General features: G+C 34.9%; 1 protein-coding gene and 1 pseudogene across 1 annotated transcript; both read left to right on the top strand.

Moving 5' to 3' along the window:
* Positions 1 to 3,810: 3,810 nt before the first annotated feature.
* LOC143390489 (olfactory receptor 5M5-like) lies at positions 3,811 to 4,746 on the top strand. The gene has a single exon (XM_076842870.2). The coding sequence runs from the start codon at positions 3,811 to 3,813 to the stop codon at positions 4,744 to 4,746; it is 936 nt and encodes a 311-aa protein (XP_076698985.2).
* Positions 4,747 to 15,843: 11,097 nt separating this feature from the next.
* On the top strand, positions 15,844 to 16,655 carry LOC143390488 (olfactory receptor 5M5-like; annotated as a pseudogene).
* The last annotated feature ends 4,602 nt before the right edge of the window (positions 16,656 to 21,257 follow it).

Here is a 21,257-nt window from a genome sequence, read left to right as displayed (position 1 = left end):
GGCCCTGGAAAGGGAAGAGGGAGCAAGAGTTATTCTGTTGCTCTCCTGTGTCTATATGTTATCAATTCAAAAGAAAGGAGCAGAAAAGCAAGCCTAAGCTACATTGACAAACTCAGATTAACTGCAGCACTCTTTGCAGTTATAATATCTGGTTTCTACATAAAGCCCTCAATTGAGTTCAGATGCAAAAAGATGATGTTTCCCTGGCCTCTGAAGCTCTAACAAGATGAACCCAGTAATATTCTAAATCTTTAGCAACAAAAATATTACTATTATGCCTTCTATTACCCACTGCAATCTTAGTTGAGTAACTATTGGGACTCATTCTGGCCTAGGTCAGAGAGTTAGAACAAAATTCTGCTCAGATGGGTAAGCTTAAGGGCACTTAATGAAAAATATTGAGAATAAAAGCAAGATTAAAGACAACCATTGAAGGTAATTGAAGCTACTATGGCTAATGATAGGAAACACAATGCATTTCTATTTATGAGTTATTATTTCTATTAAAAAGATAAATATACAAGGTTCTAAATCAGCAAGTAACCAGCCCAGGTTCAAGACAAGTAAATCGAAATTCCTGTGCTTTCCAGACTCCACACCTTTCTCTGTATGCCATACAGTATTCTATTTTACAGATTATAAATAAGAGAACTTTATATTTCTGAAGTTAGTGAATATTAAAATGGCATGAAATAAAATGAATAATGAGCCCTATTGCTTCATCATCCTTGGGAGATTTGATTCCCTGGTGACTGTGGGAATTGAGCAAAGATCAAGTTTTTAATGAGTTGAGAATTTTCAGAATAGCAAGATGGTGATAGATTTTAATCAAATGATTTTCTGTGTGATATAATTGGACCATAGAGATTAGCTATCTATGAGAATACTCCCTTATAAACTCTTCAGATTCTTCATATGAATCCTGTCATTGTGAAACCACCCACCTTTTCAGGTAGGAGTAGACATATTTTAAATTTTGTATCCAGAGATAAACATTTAAATAGATAAAAAATAAACTGAGCTAAATTCTAGTCTCATAAATTTGCAAATTAATTTATTAAAATGCTGCTATTGTTCTCAGAACAAGGTACATATAAATAAGTGCACAGTAGAATGTTGTTTCTGTATGGTAACAAAATGTGGCCAAAGAGAACATCAATTTCATCAATAATTATTGACTTTTCCCATTGGGAAGATGCTGATCTAAATGTTGGTCTGTCTGATGGCTGATTAGATACCATCCTTGGCCCTAAGGAGTTTGTGCTTTGAGGCTGAATTTTATTCTAGAATATTTCTTCCTCATTCACCATAATACCAGTAAGCACAGATTTTTTGATGCTTACTACATGCCAGACATATCTTGAAAAGTTTTCATGATATAATTACCTCCCATAGAAGCAATCCTTGTTACTAACCAAATTTCATGAATATCATAATTGAGGCACAGAGAGATTAATAAATTCCTGGAGGCCACACAACTAGGAAGTAGAGAAACATTGTGCATCCACAATGTGGTAATGTAAACTTCCAGTAACTGTTACTCGGTTGACTTTCAATAGTTAAACAATATTGCTCTCTCTTGTTTCATGCAAGAGAAGCAAATTAATGGATGGTATTAAGTAAAATTTCTGATTCCTTCTAAGTTCACCAGTCTACTTTACAATTTTAAGCATTATGTATTATCATGTTTGTAACTCCTGTTTGAGAAATGGCCATTTTTTGTTTAAAATCTATATTGATTATTTAAGGTTAATTAAAAGATACATTTAATGAAGGCTACTTCTTCAAATTTATCTTTCTACTTCAAACTGAGCCTTGAAAACATGCCAAGGAGACAATAACTTTATTCAAGCTGAAGAATAGTGGTTTAGATCTTTCTGGGACTGAGAAGTGGCAGGAAGCATTCTCATGACAGAATCTCAGAATAAGGTCAATGTCAGGAGGGCAAAGCCTGGGATGCCCCCAGAGCCACTTATGCTGCTTGCAAATGCTTTTCTCTGAGTTTTCCTGACAGAAATCATGGAGGATATTGGATACTTTTTCTTCAAAGGAATGCTCTTTACTATAAAGTACTCTGTTAAACAATCTAGAATGCTTACTACTTGAATAACTTAAATTCTCCATAGTAAAGAATAAATGGATATGTTAATTGTTTTCGATATTGATTAATATTTCAATAAAGACATGAAAAACACCTTTCAGCACCAAATATCTGTTTACCTCTTTGGCAATTATTATGATAAAATTTATTGGGACCTTGTGTGCTTAAAAGAATAATAAAGGTTCAGTTTAAATATAATAAAAATTCGATATAATAAATATTTCATTCTGTTAGATGACAGTTTTGCATCTTCTTATCCTGGCCCTTAAGTCCAAAGTTCTCATGTGTGGAATAGGATAATGCAATGAGCAAAAATACTTGAATGCCAAGTTTAAGAAGTGCTTTGCAAAGTGACCTGTTTCCATCATGAAACCGAAGTTACTAAACAAAAGTCATATAACATCAACTCAACTGGGTACACATCATCAAAGATGAATATTTGTTTTCCATAATGGTCTTCCTGGTCACTTGTATCTTGCTTAAATGTTAGAAGATACACTTTATGATATACAAAGTATGCTCTCAGTTATATAACAATTAATATTGCTATTATTTCTCTATGTTGTAAAGTATGAATAGCTTATGTTTTAAGGTAACTATAATATATTTATGTTATAGCATTTAAATTTTTTTTGCAAGAAATAGAATGGGGTAGAATTACAGCAAACCAATACATATAGAATTTCATTTCTCTTATTTTGCTTTATTGTCTCCCCTACCATCCTACCATAGCCTATTAATACATTATGTTTTTACTTACATGCTTCATTATGAGTCTTTAATACTGCCAATATACTTGTGTGCAGAAGCAAATGAATAATGTTCATGTTCTGTACATATCTTGTATAGGTAAAAATAGTTCAGGTTTACTTTTGTGGCAGGTAGGGTGGCCCACACCTGTAATCCAATCAAATTGAGAGGCTGAGACAGGAGAATTCCAAGTTCAAGGCCAGCCTGCGAAAGTTAGAGAAATATTTAGTAACTTTGTGTGGCTTAGTCTTGGAAAAAAAAAAAAAAAGACTGAAAATGCAGCTCAATGGTAAAACAACAAAGTTATTCCTAAGATTCAAAAACAGAAAAGACTTATTTTTGAATTTTGTTGCCCCAGCTTGGAAAAAAAATTAGGAAAAATTTGGTGTTATAAAGACCACCTGAGGAGACTAGATGGGAAAATTTACCATATATTACATGCTAAAAGAACAGTTTTAAATCAATCTTGGGTTCAGAGGGGAAGGAAACAAATTATAGTTGCACAAGGAGGTGCATGATACCTCAGTTTCATTTTTCTAAGTTCACTCAACTGTGAAAAGGTACATAAGTTTCAATGGTTGGCATTTGGATACCATATCTCAAGTGTATGATAAACAAAGAATTAAAATTTTGGAGAAGCAGCATTCATACACACACATTCAAGGAAATTGTAGATGAACAACTATCACAAAGTCATGAAAAAATATAAAGTCTCTTCAAATATGAAAAAACCTTCAGAAAACTCTGGGCGAGACCTATTTAAAAATCTGACTGTGGAGCTCCATAATAATTTAATTTAACACATCAGTCATATGGTTATTGGGTTTTCTTCTTATGCCACATGCCAAAGATAGAGAGAAGAGAGAAATATCAGATATGAAGGAAGTCAAAATATGACAAAAGATAGAAACAATTTTAATTCCTTTTCTTTAGGCCTTATTTAGAGCCAAGAAAGCATAATGCTAAAGAAAAACCACACAGTGGTGACTGAGTTTATTCTGCTGGGACTGACAGATCGAGCAGAGCTGCAGCCTGTCCTTTTTGTGCTGTTCTTGGTCATCTACCTCATCACAGTAACTGGCAATGGGACCATGATTTTCTTAATCAGAAGTGACTCAAAGCTTCACACCCCAATGTACTTCTTCCTCAGCCACCTGTCCTTTGTAGATCTCTGTTATGCCACGAATATCACCCCTCAGATGCTGGTTAACTTCTTGTCTAAGAGAAAAACCATTTCCTTCATCGGTTGCTTTATACAATTCCACTTTTTCATTGCCCTGGTGATCACAGACTATTATATGCTCACAGTGATGGCCTATGACCGCTACATGGCCATCTGCAAGCCCTTGTTATATGGTAGCAAGATGTCCAGGCGTGTGTGTCTCTCTCTTGTGGCTGCTACTTATGTTTATGGCTTTGCAAATGGTCTGGCCCAGACCATCCTGATGCTTCGTCTGTCCTTCTGTGGACCCAAGGAGGTCAATCACTTTTATTGTGCAGACCCCCCTCTCCTGGTGCTGGCCTGCTCAGATACCTATGTCAAAGAGACTGCCATGTTTGTGGTAGCTGGGTCTAACCTCACCTGCTCCCTCGCCATCATCCTCATCTCCTATGTTTTCATCTTTGCTGCCATTCTTCGAATCCGCTCTGCTGAGGGCAGGCAGAAGGCCTTCTCTACCTGTGGGTCCCACCTGACAGCCGTCACAGTTTTTTATGGAACATTGTTCTGTATGTACCTGCGACCCCCTTCTGAGTCATCTGTGGAACAGGGGAAAATTGTGGCTGTATTTTATATCTTTGTGAGTCCCATGTTAAACCCTTTAATCTATAGCCTGAGGAACAAAGATGTTAAAATGGCAATAAGGAAAGTTATCAAAAAGGAATTGTTTGCTTAGGAAGCTAGACATGGTCACAAGTATGTAAAGATATCCTTATTATCTCCACAATTAATAGCATTTTAAATTAGCATGTTATATTCTGTCTTTGAATTTTTTTTTATCTTTCATAATTCACATATTGGACTTATAATTATATGTTATTATCTGGAATTTATGGTGTCTTTTCAGTGAATTTTTATTTTTTTCAAAAAAAGCAAATTCAATGCTAAACCTAGAGACATTGTTATTGCTCTATAAAAACCAATTCAGAAAAGATGATCCTATCAGAAAAACAAAACAAAACCTACAAATAATTCCATCCATGGTACTCACACTGATAAAGTTGTAAAGTACAAATTCATATGATCATGACAATTATTTAGGTATCTGTGGTGTTTAATGACCTCCATACAATTTTCCAGAAACTCCCCACATTCCTACTGTAATAAATGTTTTTTTTGTGTGTATATTTTGGATTTTTCTTTTAAGATCTATCTTCCAATTGTTTACAGTAATACAATGTATTCCTCTCCCATTGGTTGTTAGTGGAAATGTCGAATTTCTCTTAGAAGAGCTTTGGAATTTTTGATGAGTGTTTATCACCCTCCACATCAACCCTCCCTCACTCATTAATCATCATTTCCTGTTCTTTTGAAATAAATAGATTGCTTTTGAGTATTAGCCATATACACACATGGATATTTGAGTGTTTGTTTAAAATTTGTTACAGATAATTTGTTTATTGCTGATTCTAATTGATCATGTTCATGTTACAAATCCACATCTTTATATTGCCTATTTTATTATTCTGAAATTCATATATATATTTTTTTTAATTGAGACTTTTTTGTGTGTGTGGTGCGAGGGATTGAACCCAGGGTCTATGCATGTGAGGCAAGCATTCTACCAATTGAGCTATGTCCTCCACCCAAGTTTAGACTTCTTTAATTAAGATATATACCTTTTCTTACTGTGTGTAGGTGTATATGTACTTTATATGTATATGTACACATAAATACATACGTGTCTTATTATCTGTTTTTAATATCACATCCTTTGAAAAGTTAAAATGTTATTAATTTTACATATTGCCAGTTCACTCATATTTTACTATATTGTTTCATTGTTAGTTGTTAAAAATTTAAAATGGTGTTGAGGATGTGGCTTAATGATGTGGCCTAGCATGTGTGAGGCCTTGAGTTTGGTCTCCAATATAATAAAAGAATAAAGTTAAAATATTTAGAGGTATGACAAATTTGATATTTACCTATATTATTAATAATTTTTAGGATTTACTTGTTAAATTCTTTAATGAAATATTTTGAACCTATAGCCCAAAATAGAAAATGATGTAGACACTCTTTTGTGAGCCCAACTAGTCATTATTACATCTCCATGCAAAGTAATATTTTCAGGTAATTCAGATATTACAAAATTAACTCTTTGCTGCCTTATTTTGTTTGTTTCCCCATTTTGTATGATAAATGCTAGTATAAATTTCATATTTCTTATCCCTGCATAGAGTCCCTTCGTTTTCCAGGTGTTTATGTGTCTGAAGGATTAAATAGTGCTGTTTTGCTAGATTTAAAACTCCATAGTGTTGAAATCATTCTATGTATCTTTCTGCAATTTATTTTATTTTCCCCTAATATTCACATATTCATCCATGCTGATTCATGTGGCAGCAGTTTCCACTGCTAAACTCTATGCCACGATGTGAATATGTCACATTATGTGTCCCTTTCATTCTTGATGGCCAATATCACTTTTTTACTTTCCTGAAAAATGAAGACAAAGTGACAAATTTGCTTCTGTATTTCTCAATATGTTCCATTGAAAGAGTCACTCTTCAAGGTTGGTAATTTTGGGGTACTAAGACATGAGCATCTTTAACTACATACAGCCATTGGCTTTACCAATTCACACCTGCCAACAGGAATTGAGTTTTCTCTTTATTCCATATTCTTGTCAACACCGACACGGTTGGACATCTTAAATGTTTACCAATTTGATGGATGCAAAGTACATTTTTGTTTCTTCTCTTGAGTTTGAATCATCTTTACAAATGACTTATTTTAAAATAATTGACACTAATTAAAATTTCCCTTTTCATATTCAGTCTGTATCCATATTCTTTGTGCATTTTTTGTTTTATCTTTATTTTGTCCATGTATACTAACTCCTATGTGTTCTTTACTAGGTCCAAATATTTGAGAATTTTATGTATTGTAAATACTTTCAACATATTTATAGCTTGTAATTTTTTTATGCAACATACATTTGGTGGGATGAAAATTATTTACTTTAACATAACATAGCTCTTTTATTCTTTTTTTTTTTTAAATTAAGATGCTTGTGTCAAATCAAGGACTTTGTGCATACTAAGCAAGTGTTCTAAAACTGACCAAAATTCCCAGTCATACACAGTCCATATTTATTAACCTTACTGTATAGTTGTATTTTATGTGTTGTTTAAATAATTCTTTTTGTTTTTTTCTGTTATAATTTTCTTAGTGTTTTATATTTTTTTCCTTTGAATATTGAGGACTTTTTTTTTACTTCCTAGTATTGAAAATCCAACAGAAAAGAATAAAATTCTTTTTTTAATGAAAATAATTACTTTTCCGTTTTTTTTTTTTTTAAATACTTCTTATCTTTCTCATTAAATCTTTTCTTGCCAATTCTTTCTCACATCAAGTTTTCAAAGAGATGTTAATTTATGGAATCTTTATCCTAGGATTAATTTGTTAATTGTTTCCGAATGAAAATTTATACACTTATCTTCAAAAAATAGCTTTACAAACCCATATGTCTTCTTCTTTAAGAGTCTATTCTTGGAAAAATGAGAAATTATATCCCATTTTATTCAAATATATGATATGTCAAGATCATGAGCAACTAATAAAAAATGAGTATATTCTTCAAATGTCTCTGAAAGAAAATGTCTGTAAACTCTATTGAAGCACCTATATTCTTTCCCTTTCATGTCCATAATTTTTTTAATAAGCTTATAAAACCTGCTTCATTCATCCTATAGTGGTATCTAAGAGAATGGGGAAAATAAGTTGCAAACTGGGTCAATTTGCAGACCCGAAAATCATGTTTGATATAAATGCCAACCAACTGTGATTTCAACATAAATAAAGCAGGCCATGCATAGGAAGTGGTGGAGCAGAATAGGGCCCTCTCTGGAAATAACTTTTGAGCAAGGCCGGAATAGGGATAGTACAATGTGAATGATGCTGGAAGTTTTTCACAGACATGCAGTAAGTACAAAGGCCCTGAGGAGAGATCTTCTGAGGGTTTTTAAGGGAATAGCAAGGAGACAAACATATGGACCAGGGTGAAAAATTAGAGGAAAGGAAGAGTTTCAATGGTGAAGGTGTTTGGAAGTAACAGATCACATAGGCCTTTCTATTTTTCATATGACCCTAAAATAGTTGTTTCTCTCCAACTCCAGTCTGCAAACTGCATAAAGGAGTGCACAATTATGGGTTTTGTTGGATACTCTCTCAGTACCAAGGGCAGTGGTACTATAAAATAAAATGCTTAAATATTTTTGGAAAAAAGAATGATGTAATGAATAAAGGGAAATGAGTTGGGATCATATGTTAACCAGAAGTCTGAAGTTTAGAGGCTGAATTTGGACAATTCTATCACCATTTAATTCAACACTATGCTCAGTGGAGTCTCGGGATGTTGAAAAACTTCTTGTTCTAAGTTACTCTCTCAAGTATGAATGGTTCAGTGGGAAAGATGTAGCTCATTGGCCTCAGTGAGAAATATATGTGTGTTTTAAGTAGGGATGAATATTTCAGAATTTGGACTTTTGAGTGTTTCACAAAGACCAAACCTTGAGAGAACGAGAACAAGACTGATACTTTGCCTTGGACTCACAAGCAGCACTTTGTACTCTGTGGAATTACCTGACCTAGTCTTAGTCTTGCCACAGTGGATCCCATATTCCACTTGTATAATCATCAAAGCTATCTGCCTTCTAAAATCAGAAACAGTAAAGCTCCATTCCCCGCAAACCAATAAAACAGAATTGTATTGCTAAATAACACTAATCGTAGAGGATATTACTTAAGGTCAGAAGATAAAATTTAACATCAGAGTTTTAAACTTTGTTCAGAAAAGAAGTTTCATGTGACTGGTCCCTGAGAGCTGAGGTATGTACTGTCCTCTCACAATAAATTGCACTGTTCCCAAAAGCTCAGTCCTTGTCCCAGATGCCGATCCTATAGTGAGGATAGTGAGGGCTGGGGTTAAGAAAAAGAAGTTTCATTGCTTTGCTAGCTAAGGAGAAACACAGGGACTCCTGTCTTAGAGGAACTGGGGGCTTTTAAAAAGGTGATACGAACACTACTTTCCATGTGTTCTCTGTTGGAGTTGGAGTTCACTTCTTAATTTTGGAGAGAGTCATTCCTGAGCTCTTCTGATGCCAACCCCAAGTCTGAATTTCCTCATCCATGTGGTGGGTGTGTACTCAATCCTACTGCTTAGGATGGGGAAGAGAAGTAAATCTGTTTTCCCTGAGATTAGGGAGGGGGAGAGATTAGGAAAGAAGGGAGAGAGGAAGAGAAAGAAGCATGTCCTTTTAAAAATAAGTCACAGTGGCAGAGCAGCAAGGGCTATATTCAAAGCACTGCTACAGCATGTGAGTCACCACATAAATATTTTAGAGATTATAAATCTGAAGTATGTATGTATGATGAGAAAAAAGTAAACTGCATTCTTCATATTCATATGCCCCCCCCAGCAGGAATATATGCATCATATAAAATGATTACGTTTATGCTACTTTGTATATTTATTTTATATTCAATATGATGTGTATGTGCATATGTGTATATGTATTTTTATGTGCACAAACAGGAGACTTGAAAACGGCCTTCAATTTTTAAGATGGATGGCTATTTTATTTGCAGATTTTTAGCAGATTTTAGAGACACGGAAAGGACTTGTAAATACATTGCTGGTGGAACTGCAAATAGGTGCAACCACTCTGGAAAGCAGTATGGAAATTCCTCAGAAAACTGGGAGTGGAACCACCATTTAGCGCAGGTATACCACTCCCCTATATATATCCAAAGGAGTTGAAATCAGCATACCACATGACAGAGCCACATCAATGTTTATAGCAGCTTGCTTCACAATAGCTAAGCTATAAAACCAACCTATATGCCCTTCAACAGATACATGGATAGAAATTGTGATGTATATATACATAATGAAATATTACTCAGCCATAAAGAAGAATGGCTTTAAGACATTTACCAGTAAATGGAAAGTTCTGTAAACTATCATGTTAAGTGAAATAAGCCAATTCCAAAAAATAATCTTGTATATTCTCTTTTATATATAGATGCTAACAGTCAGCAAAGGGGAAAGGGGAAGAATACAAACTCAGTGGATTAGACAAAGGGGAATGAAGCAAAATGAGGGGACATAGGCATAGGAAAGATAATGGAAAGAATCTGACATGATTTTCCTATGTAATGTATTAATATATCTCACTGAATCTTAACATTGTGTACATCCACAAGACTAGGATCCTAATTAGAATAAGATATTCTTCTTGATTGTATAAATATGTCAAAATAGACTCTACTGTCATGTATAACTAAAAAGAACAAATTTACAACATCAATTTAACACTATTGCAGTAATCTAATTGAAAGATTTTTTTTGTATTGGAAGCTGGTAGCAGGAATGGAGATACTAGAAAGTAGTTGGCTTATGAACATACATATCTCACAGGTAGAGGTAACAGAACTTCAGATGCACTGGTTATATAGTATGTGAGGCAGAGAAGAGTTAACCAATTATCCAGCACATATTTATCAGGTTATTTAAGTTCTTCTGAGCAAATGATAGAATAGAATTGTCATTTGCTTGAGGTAGGTAATGCAGTGCTTAGAGTAGATGAGGGGTGGTATAAGCTTTTGGTCAAGTTGAATGGCTATTATATGTCAATGTGGAAATATGAGCAGGACAGTTGAACATGAGACAGGCTGATCTCTTGCGAAGAGGTTAATTCTGGAGATGTAAACTAAGATGTTGCAATATTTAGATTGTTTTTAAAACCATGAAGCTGAATAAGATCACCAAAGTAAAGTGTAAACAGAAAAGACGAGAGGACTAAGGAGTGAGCTCTGAGGTACTGCATTAAAAGGGAGAAAAGAGGAATAAACGAAATCATGAGAAGGAGAAAACACATTGGAGGAGAAAAACACAGTCACTTGTTTTGAGATATAGGAGAAGAAAGTTGTTCAAGAAAGTAAGCAATGAAGCGGGATGACATAGGCAGGACAGGGAAGGTGAGACAGGAGACCACACTGTGGAGACTGAGCAGTGTAAAGGCCCCTAGTGATTTCACAAGAGCAATCTCATGGAGTGATGGCGGGAAAGTGGAACGAGAGTGGGCTTGAAGAAATCATCAAAGAAGAACTGTAGACAGCAAGAGCTTCCCCTCGTCAACACCTTTAATTGCCAAGAGGAATTCAGAGGGGAAAGAAGGTGATGGAGGCAGAAAGACAATGGGAGGAAGAGAGAGAGGTTGAGCGGACATTGGAGGGGCAGAAATAAGGGTCATAGATCTAAGGGCTCCCACAAGTACACACAGACACTCATGTTTATTTTTTTAAAAAATAGTCTGATAAATTTACTTAAGAAATCTTGTTTTCTTCAGTAGAATTATAGAGTTATAATACACACTTTCTCAGTAATATATATATATATATATATATATATATATATATATATATATTTTTTTTTTTTTTTTTTTTTTTTTTGGGTGGTGCTGGAGATTGAACCCATGCCCCTGTGCATGTAAGGCAACACTCTACCAACTGAGCTATATCCCCAGCTCACTTTCTCATAATCTAATGGGAAAGAATGAGCTATTTTATTTTTCTGGTATTTTTTTGCTCTGTAAGAAACATTTTAATTAATTTATAAAACATCATTTTCAATTAATAAAAATTTTTACACAATTTTCTTCAATGTTCTCTTTCTCTAATCCCACAAGTGAGTAATCCATTTTCAGGAATGGGTATGAGCCAACCTACAACACTCAGAATTCCTACTCTTTTGACTTAGAGATCACTCAGAACTGTAGTCTACTCATTCTGTGGCACTTCTGGTCATCTATATAACCATATGGTCAGAAACCTTATGTTCCTATCTCTCCAGATTGATTTAGGACTCCACATGCTTATATATTTTTGGAATCTTTCTCGAATTTGGAATTTTCTGCTATTCTTCTGTCATTGTGTCTAATATGTTGGTATATTTCTGGGTGGAGAATACAGTCATTTTAATTAAGGAATGTGTTACTTGATATATTTTGGTTCTTTTGCTGGTCTTGAGGGTGTTCTTTTTTTTCTCCTGTGACTCTCTGGCTATCATAACATGTACAATTATCTTCATTCTCCCTGTCTCAGCATCCTTCTGGTGCAGGCCACATATTATGAGGCTTTATGAAGGATGCCACTCACAATGGATTTACATTCCAGCTTATTCCTGCCACTCAAAATCATCAGTCAGTTTTCTGTGACACTTCACCCCTCCTGAAACTCTCCTGGTCTGACCCACATATTGCTGAAGTTTTCCTTTTTGCTTTGACCAGTTGTAGTGAGCTGAGCTGCCTCCTGATGATTCTCCCATTGATAGTGGTCTCTGTATTTTTGGGATAATCTTGTCTATGCATTTGGGCCCCAGATCTAGCTCCTGCATGGACCAAGACAAAGTGGTGTCTGTGCTTTATACAATGCTCATTTCATGATCAAGTCTTTCATATATAGCCTGAGGAGAAGGAGACCGAATATTTCTTAGGAAAATTGTTTCCCATTAAAACCTGTTTTTATTCCTCTATTTTGAGTCATGAAATCATGGTGCTTTGTGATTTCTGAGAGAACTCAGAAATAACTGAATCCATCTCCAGTCAGTCTGCTCCACTTCATTCTTCCAAGAGGCTTCTGTACAAATATGGGGATAAATGCCATGTCCCAAAGATCTTGTGCAACATGGATACTCTATATAAATTCCATTTATGTTCAAAATAATCAAACATGACTTTTTAACATTCTGATCATGGGTGTAAAGCCCAGTAGAAAAATAGCAGGAACAGAGGAAGACTGAATGTCAAGAGCCATGTCCCATGGCTTCATGATCAGAGAGAGGGTGGCTCAACTGCCAGGGGAGATGTGAGGAAGAGTAGGCAGAGGCACAATGTGTGCAAGGACCGGAACAAGACTTCAGGCCTGCCTCTTCACCTCACTGAGGCAAGCAGAAAAATATTAGAACTAAGTTCTGAAAGCAGTGTTGAAATGTAACCTTTGCATGTAATCTAGATGGCTGGGACTAATGGCAACAATATAACAATATATCTATGTACAATCTCCCATGTACACATGTGTAGTCGATGAGGTTGTGAAGAAATTACAAGCCCTCTACATGGTGGGTGGGAAAGCAAAATGCTGCATTGTGTTTGAAAAATGCATGGAGGTTCCTCAAAAGTTAAAAAATAGAGCTATAATCTAGCCATTGTGCTTATAGTCTAGATGTTCTACTGTCTGGATATATGTACAAAATAATGAAGATCAAGATCTTGCTTTTCCCATTTACCACACTTTATTAACAATAGCTATGGAAACAACTCCACTGCTACTGGTGGCTGAGTGGATGAGAAAATGTGGAATATAAATATAATGAATTATTATTTGGGTTTAAAAAGAAAGTGATTATACTATGTGTGACAATATAAGTGAAACGAGGGGACATTAGATGAAGTGAAATTAGCCAGCCACAGAGTCAAACGCTTGAGCAGTCCACTTATGTAATGTATCCACAATGATTAGACTCATTTCTACACAGAGGAGAAAGGTGATTTCCAGGAGATGAGGAAAGGGTAAAAAGGCCATGCCCTGTCCAACTTGTATAAATCTTAGTTGTGCAAGATGACCAGTTTTTACAGATATGGTGTGAAGCATTTTACCTATAGTTAACAGTATTATATTCTAAACTAAAACATTAAGTTAATTTTACCTTGACATCCTCTGTGCATATCTGCACAATAATTTGTGTGCACAGTTTATGTTTATTACAGGCATTCAATGACTAATTAAATGATGGTTGCTAGTTTGAACAAATTTAGCTTCACTAGTAGTTAGTGTATTTTGAATATATGTGTTGATTATTCATGCAGACTTTGTACAAAGATTTGTTTATAATTCCACAGATATACCAATTCATATAATATTTACTATATATTTATAATTGAAATTTTAACAAAGCTTTAGTATTTTGGGGACAGATTGTTAATAAAAGTCTACAGAGTAACATGATAATTCCAAAATAATCTTGTTATCCTTCATATGACTAAGATAATCTTTCTCTTGTTTGATATACAAGTATAGAATATGACAGAGAAAAACTTAAAAACCCCAAGACTGGCTCTTCAGGATGGATATACTAATGAGCAGAGAGTTAAAATAAAGATGACTCATGGCCTTAGAAGGTCTCTCAAAGGCAAGTTTTCCCACCCTCCCTGCCCTGTGCTTTGACTCTCAATCAGTTTATTGGTATCTAAAGCAAAGTAATTTTTGAGCTCTGCTTATTTAATAAGTTAATACTTAAATCCAAGTGGGAGCAGGTTACATAAGCAGTTTCTTTAGACCCCGTGTGTCATGGATGGTGCTCCTATCTCCAAATTTCCAAAATTTTCAAATTTCACGAAGAAGCATGACAATAGTGGAGAGCTCGTGACTTGAATGTGTTATGCAAGTGACATTAAGTCCTCCCAGCAGACTTCTCAGTCAGTTCTGAACAGAGATAAGGCACAGGTCCAAAGGAGGTCTGAAATCTCTGTAAAATCTGAGGTGCAACTGGGTCAGTCAAAATATAAGCAAGCTGTGTCTGCCAGGAGGGAGAAATCAACTTGAGGTGACCCTGGGGTGCTGGATGACGGCAGAGCAGACAGCAACCAGGCAGATCAGAGAACAGAGAGCGGCATAAGATCCTGGGTGCAGACCATACGCCTCCCTTCTACACTCACGAGAGTCCTAGAAGTCATCAAAGGGTAAAATAAATTTAAAATACAAATAGGAATTTTCTTTGAGGTAAAAATTATCCAAAGAGGTACAGATATCATTAACAATGACATCTTAATGATATGCCACATTTTAGAAAATTCATTCTATGGCATCTGAAAAAAACAAAATAAAATACTACACTTTGTGACCAAGTGTTTTGAAACAGATACAGAATCTGTTTCTGTAGGTGGAGTAACCTAATAAAATCTTGGAACATAAAAGCAACAACAACAACAAAACAAACAAAAACAAAATACTCTTATAAGAATTCAGAGTTCACTTGTCTATGCAGTATATAATGAACCATGCCTTGACATAGCACTAGCTAAAGCATAATGAAAGGATTTGATTTTCAAATTTTTTCAATATATTTATACACCTGCACATTCTTAAGGAAAAACAGGAGGAAGTGAAAAAGAAATGGAGCAGCTTCTCTCTTCTCTTCACATCTGATTCTTACTGGTTTGTTTGGTTCATCAAAAATCAGTTTTCAACCAAACACCAAAGGAACTCCAGGTGGGGATTAAAAATGATACAGAAAAAAATGACAATGCATTTGGATGGGAGTAAGGTGGCAAAGAGGGAGTCCCCCGTCCGCCAGCGTGATCTGTAAATACACAATGTTTCTTCAGCTGAGAATTCCTGTTCCTATTTAAAAAGTTAAAGGTACAGGGCTCAAAAGCAGGAAATAGTTCAAGACAATTAATTTGATCTTCCAATATTTACCTGAAACCCAAAGTTTCTCCTCCCATGCATTATTCTATTTTATAGGGGGTGAACAAGAGAATTTCATATTTCTCTAGGTCGGAAAATATTCAGACTACTAGTTAATTCAGTATTGGCTAAAATAAATACAGAGTCCCATTGCTTCATCATTTCTGGGAGACTTGATTCCCTAGCTGCAGGAATAAAACTCGTGTCCTCTGTGATTTCAGGCTGTTCATAACAGAAAGGTGGAGGTTGCTCCCAATTTGTACAAATTTTTGCAAGAAATAATTGAGCCTTGGGGATTTGGTATATGAGACGATTCTGGTATAAGTTTTTCATTTTTCTTCATATTGTTGCTGTCATTGTGAAATCGATCTGCTTCCAAAGCCACCTGTCCTTTCTGGATCTCTGTTATGCCACCACTGTTGCCCCTCAGATGCTGGTTAACTTCTTGTCTAAGAGCAAAACCATTTCCTTCATTGGCTGCTTTATACAGTTTCACTTTCTTATTGTCCTGGTGATCACAGATTATTATATTCTTGCAGTGATGGGCTATGACCGCTACATGGCCATCTGCAAGCCCTTGTTATATGGTAGCAAGATGTCCAGGCGTGTGTGTCTCTCTCTTGTGGCTGCTACTTATGTTTATGGCTTTGCAAATGGTCTGGCCCAGACCATCCTGATGCTTCGTCTGTCCTTCTGTGGACCCAAGGAGGTCAATCACTTTTATTGTGCAGACCCCCATCTCCTGGTGCTGCTGGCCTGTTCAGATACCTATGTCAAAGAGACTGCCATGTTTGTGGTAGCTGGGTCCAACCTCACCTGCTCCCTCACCATCATCCTCATCTCCTATGTTTTCATCTTTGCTGCCATTCTTCGAATCCGTTCTTTTGAGGGCAGGCAGAAGGCCTTCTCTACCTGTGGGTCCCACCTGACGGCGGTCACAGTGTTTTATGGAACATTGTTCTGCATGTACCTGAGGCCTCTATAGAACAGGGGAAAATTATGGCTGTGTTTTATGTCTTTGTGAGTCCTATGTTAAACCCTGTGATCTACAGCCTGAGGAACAAAGATGTTAAAATGGCAATAAGGAAAGTTATCAAGAAGGAATTGTTTGCATAGTAAGCCTGACATGGTCACAAATGTGCAAAGATATCCTTGTTATCTGAATAAATTATGATCTGCTTAACTTAACAATTTGCTTTCTGTGATTTTTACTTTTTGGCATTTATAATTAACATATATGACTCACAGTTATGTGTTAGTTATTTAGGGTTTAAAGTTTTCAGTGGATCTTTAATAAAGAATAAATAAATGAATGACTGGAACAGAGGTATTGCTGTTATTCTATAAAATTAATGAAGAGCAGATAATTCTATCCTTAGTATTCATACTGATACTGTTATAAAATTGAAATTATCAGATGCTATTGAAATGATAGCTCATTGGATTTTTGTAGCCTGACTTTCCTCCAAATGTTTTCCATATACTTGTCTACAATATTGGGAAGTTTCCTCTATCCTTTATAAAAATTATGTGATAATAAAAACCTTTGGGAGGTATCAAAGTTTATTCCTCTATGGTATGTCTTTCAAATGCTATTACTAACCCAATGATATACTCTTACATGAGATGCTTGAAGGAAATATCAAATTTACCTTACAAGGGTTTTGTTTTTGTTACAAGTTTGCATTCTTATCAATAATGAACCTCTTTTCAACTAGTTCATGATCATTATAAATAAACAGATTATAGTTCATCTTTCAACTATGTAAATATATGGATATATTTGTGTAAAATGCATTATGGATAACAGTTTCTTTGTTTATATCATAGTTAAATTTATCTTATGAGAAAATAACTTTCCTTTGCTCTTCCTGTTTTAATATATTTTTTCATATTTCTTTTGGAAAGTTTTCTTAAAGATATAAATGTTTTCTTTTCACATGTTTTAATATGTACTATGTACATAAAAGATTTACTTTTTGATTTTATACTTTTAAAGTCATCTTGTTAAATTGTAAAATTCTATTGTTTTTCATATTCTTAACTTATTTATTCTTCAATTTACATTCCATTGATTGGTCTGAGGAAATTAGATTGCTTTTGATATATGCTTGAGTCAACATTTTACCTATGTTATTAAATTATTTTTCTGATTTCAGTTGTTAAGCTATTTAAATCTAGAAACAAATCATAAAACCCAACTAATCATAGTTTTATCTTCACACGATGTCAGTTAAGTTTCTGCCCACCTCTTTATTCCATGTGTGGTTCACATATCCTGAGGCTTTCTGAAGGATGCCACTCACAAAGGATTTAGGTTCCAGTTTTTTCCTGCCACTCAAGGTAATCAGTCAGTTTTCTGTGACCTGTCACTCCTCCTGAAACTCTCTTGATCTTACCCACATGTCAGTGAGTTTGACCTTTTGTCTTTGGCCAGTGCTGGTGAGCTGAACTGCCTCACAATGATTCTCGCTTCCTTCTCCACGTCTCTGTTATCTTGAAGATGAATTCTGCAGAGCAGAAGCTCAAGCCTTCTTTACCTGTGATTCTCATCGATAGTGGTCACAGTATCTTTGGGACAATCTGTCCATGCATCTCTGCCCAAGATGTAGCTACTCCATGAACCAAGACCAACTGATGTCTGTGTTTTATACAATAATCATTTCATATTCAAGCTTTTCTTATATAACCTGAATAAAAGGATATCAAAAGTTTCTTAGGAAAATTGTTTTTCATAAAATCCTGTTTTTTCTTCTCTGTTTTGAATCATCAAATCCTAGTGTCTGATGATTTCTGAGGGCAGTTGGAAATAAATTCACCTCCATTCACCCTGGCTCCACTTCATTCTTTCAAGAGACTTCTTTATGAATGTGGGGATGAACTCAGGGTCTCAAAAATACTGTGGAATGTGAGCACTCTCTATAAATTCAATTTATGTTAAAACAATCACACATCGTATTTTAACACTCTGTTCATATGTGTCATACACAGTATTAAAGTAGCAAACAGAGAAAGAATGAGTGGCAAAGAGGAATGGTCCCATTTTCTTCCATGTCTGATGGCTTCATAATCTTCATGATCGGAGGGTGGCTCAACTGCCAGGGGAGAAGTGAGGAAAAACAGGCTGAGTCAAAATGTGTGCAGACACTGAAACAGGGAAACTGGGGCAAGAACAAAATATGTCATGGAGCAGAGGATATGAGGACTCACTAAAGAGATATACTCCACAATTCCTCAACATAAACTGTCAAGCATTTTTGTTCTTGCATAGGTAAGAAATATAAACTTAAATAGCCTTGCTCAAGATGAACATTGTCTCCTTAAAGCTTTGGCAAATATCCACAGATAACTACTTTATTAGTAGCTGTGATTTGATTGAAATAAACTTAAGACGTTCAGTTTATTTGACTGATATTTTCAGTATTGGTAGTTCCCCTGATATTACTGTATTTTCTTTACAGACAGTGCACATTGACATGTGAGATTATAAATTGAGGGAGTGTGGAGAAATTTGAAGTCTTGTACACAGTGGGTGGGAAAGTAAAATGGTACAATAGCTATAGAAAATGCATGGGGGCTCCCCAAAAATTAAACAAAGAGAGAACTGTCATATGTTATATTTCTCTATTTATGTTCAAAGAAATTGAAATCAGGGTCATTATTTTCATAGTCATGGCATCATTATTGACAATAGCCAAGAAATGTAGACAACACAAGCGACCACTAGTGAATGAGTGGTTAAGTAAATATGGTATATAATACAGTGGATTATTGTTTTCCTTAAAAACAAGGTGAGTCTTCTCTATAAGACAACATGGATGAATCCAGTTATAGAAGGTCAAATCCTGTGTCTCCCTGTATAGCATATATTTAAGGGTCAATTACATAGAAACACAAAAGACAAGGGAAGCCCCAATGACTGTAAATTGGAGGCATGAGGATGTCCTGCCCAATGTGTATAAAATTTTAATTGCAAGATGATTACTTTTCCAAGATCTGTTGTAAAACATTCTGCCTATAATTAATATCACTGTTTTATATACTTAAAATTAAGTGAAAAATAATGTGATTTCATACTGAACCTCTGTGAGAATTTGCACAAAGTTTAGGTGCCCAGTTACTGAAGGGTTACTGAGTGAACAACCAAGTGATGATAATTAATTTAGATAAAATAAGTGTAACTAGTAATTAGTATATTTATTACATAAATATGTACTCTTTGCACGGGTTGTTCATATAAAGATGTGTTTATGATTGTAGTAACATGTAAATGTATATATTTTCTCCACATTTATATTTGGAAGCAGATTAAAGTCATAGTGTTTCTGAGCCAGATTCATAATAATACTATTATTATGAAGTAATAATAATGCCATAATTATTTTGTATCTTTCATATGACTAAGACAATCTTTCTCTCCTTAACTCCATTCACTGCTACTACTGGCATTAATAAAATTATGTAATTGTGTCTTAATATGAGGACCCAGTTGACACAATAATTGAAGTTGTTCTGGCATTGTGACATTTTTCTAAACTATAAGAAGAAACATCCATAACATTTATACACCAGTTGCCATAAACATGAAAAAATAAATAAACAAATGCACTGTCCAATTGGACAAAAATACTGCCTGCATTAACCCAGGGGTGCATTAACACTGAGCCACATCCCCAGTGCTTTTTTATTTTGTACTTTGAGATCTCACTAAGTTGCTGAGGTTAGCCTTGAACTTGTAATGTTCTTGCCTTGACACCAGAGTCCATTAGGATGGAAGACGTGTGACACCATACCCAGCAAAAACATCCAAAATATTGATATGCCAATTTGTCACAAATATACAAAGAATGAACAGATTCACTTGTTCAGGTGGGCAAATATACTGCCTATGTCTTCATTGTGTCATTCTGAAGATTCATTTCTGCCTTGTTGGGTTATTGGAATGGTGAAAGTTCAAATGTAGTGCATAATGATCTCTATAATGAAGATGCTACAATTTATTTTTTATATGTGAGAATATCTAAGTTGGAGAAAGTAAATATGTTTTAAATTCACAGAAAAAGCTAAATTTCAAATCAAAATGTTTCAGGAAAACTAAGTTGTCCAAATATGAAAAATGTGAATATATTCAAAAACATTTCTACACAGAAAACTCAAGAAAGGTATTCAATGAAATTGTGATTGTCAAGAAAAAAGATTGCATGAGCTTTGTAATGTTTTGAACAACCAATAAAAATTTAAAAAAAATTTTAAAAAAATAAGATTGCTGTGGTCAACTTCTAAGTCGAAAGTGGCTCATGAGATAAGATGTAGCCAGACTTATCATTTGCGTTCCTTTTTCAGACACTTTCATGCACTCCCAAAGTTGAAATTTCTATTAAGTAAATTAATTACTAAAATTCAGTGAAATTTTAAGAAAGAGTGTTTCTCAATATTTTCATAGACATAATTACCAATCTCTTCAGTGTTCTTTTCAGTTGGGAGCAATTTATTTGTTTCTTTTTCTTTTGATTGTAAAAGAAATTGATTCTTGAGATATTTAAAACATCCCAAAGATGATTTTTCACAATGGGAGAGGAAGCAAGGGGAGGAGGAAATCAAGGGGACTCATATGTTTCTGGAGTATATGAAAAGGTAAAAGGGAGTACCAGGGAAGATAAAAAAGATTAAGGCAGAAGACTGAATGATTTTGGAGTGGATGGTTTATCAGGATACATT

This window comes from Callospermophilus lateralis, chromosome 2, assembly GCF_048772815.1.
Source record: "Callospermophilus lateralis isolate mCalLat2 chromosome 2, mCalLat2.hap1, whole genome shotgun sequence".
NCBI classification, from domain to species: domain Eukaryota; kingdom Metazoa; phylum Chordata; class Mammalia; order Rodentia; family Sciuridae; genus Callospermophilus; species Callospermophilus lateralis.
Note: the sequence above shows the minus strand (reverse complement) of the source record. Positions and strands in the feature narration are given on the sequence as shown.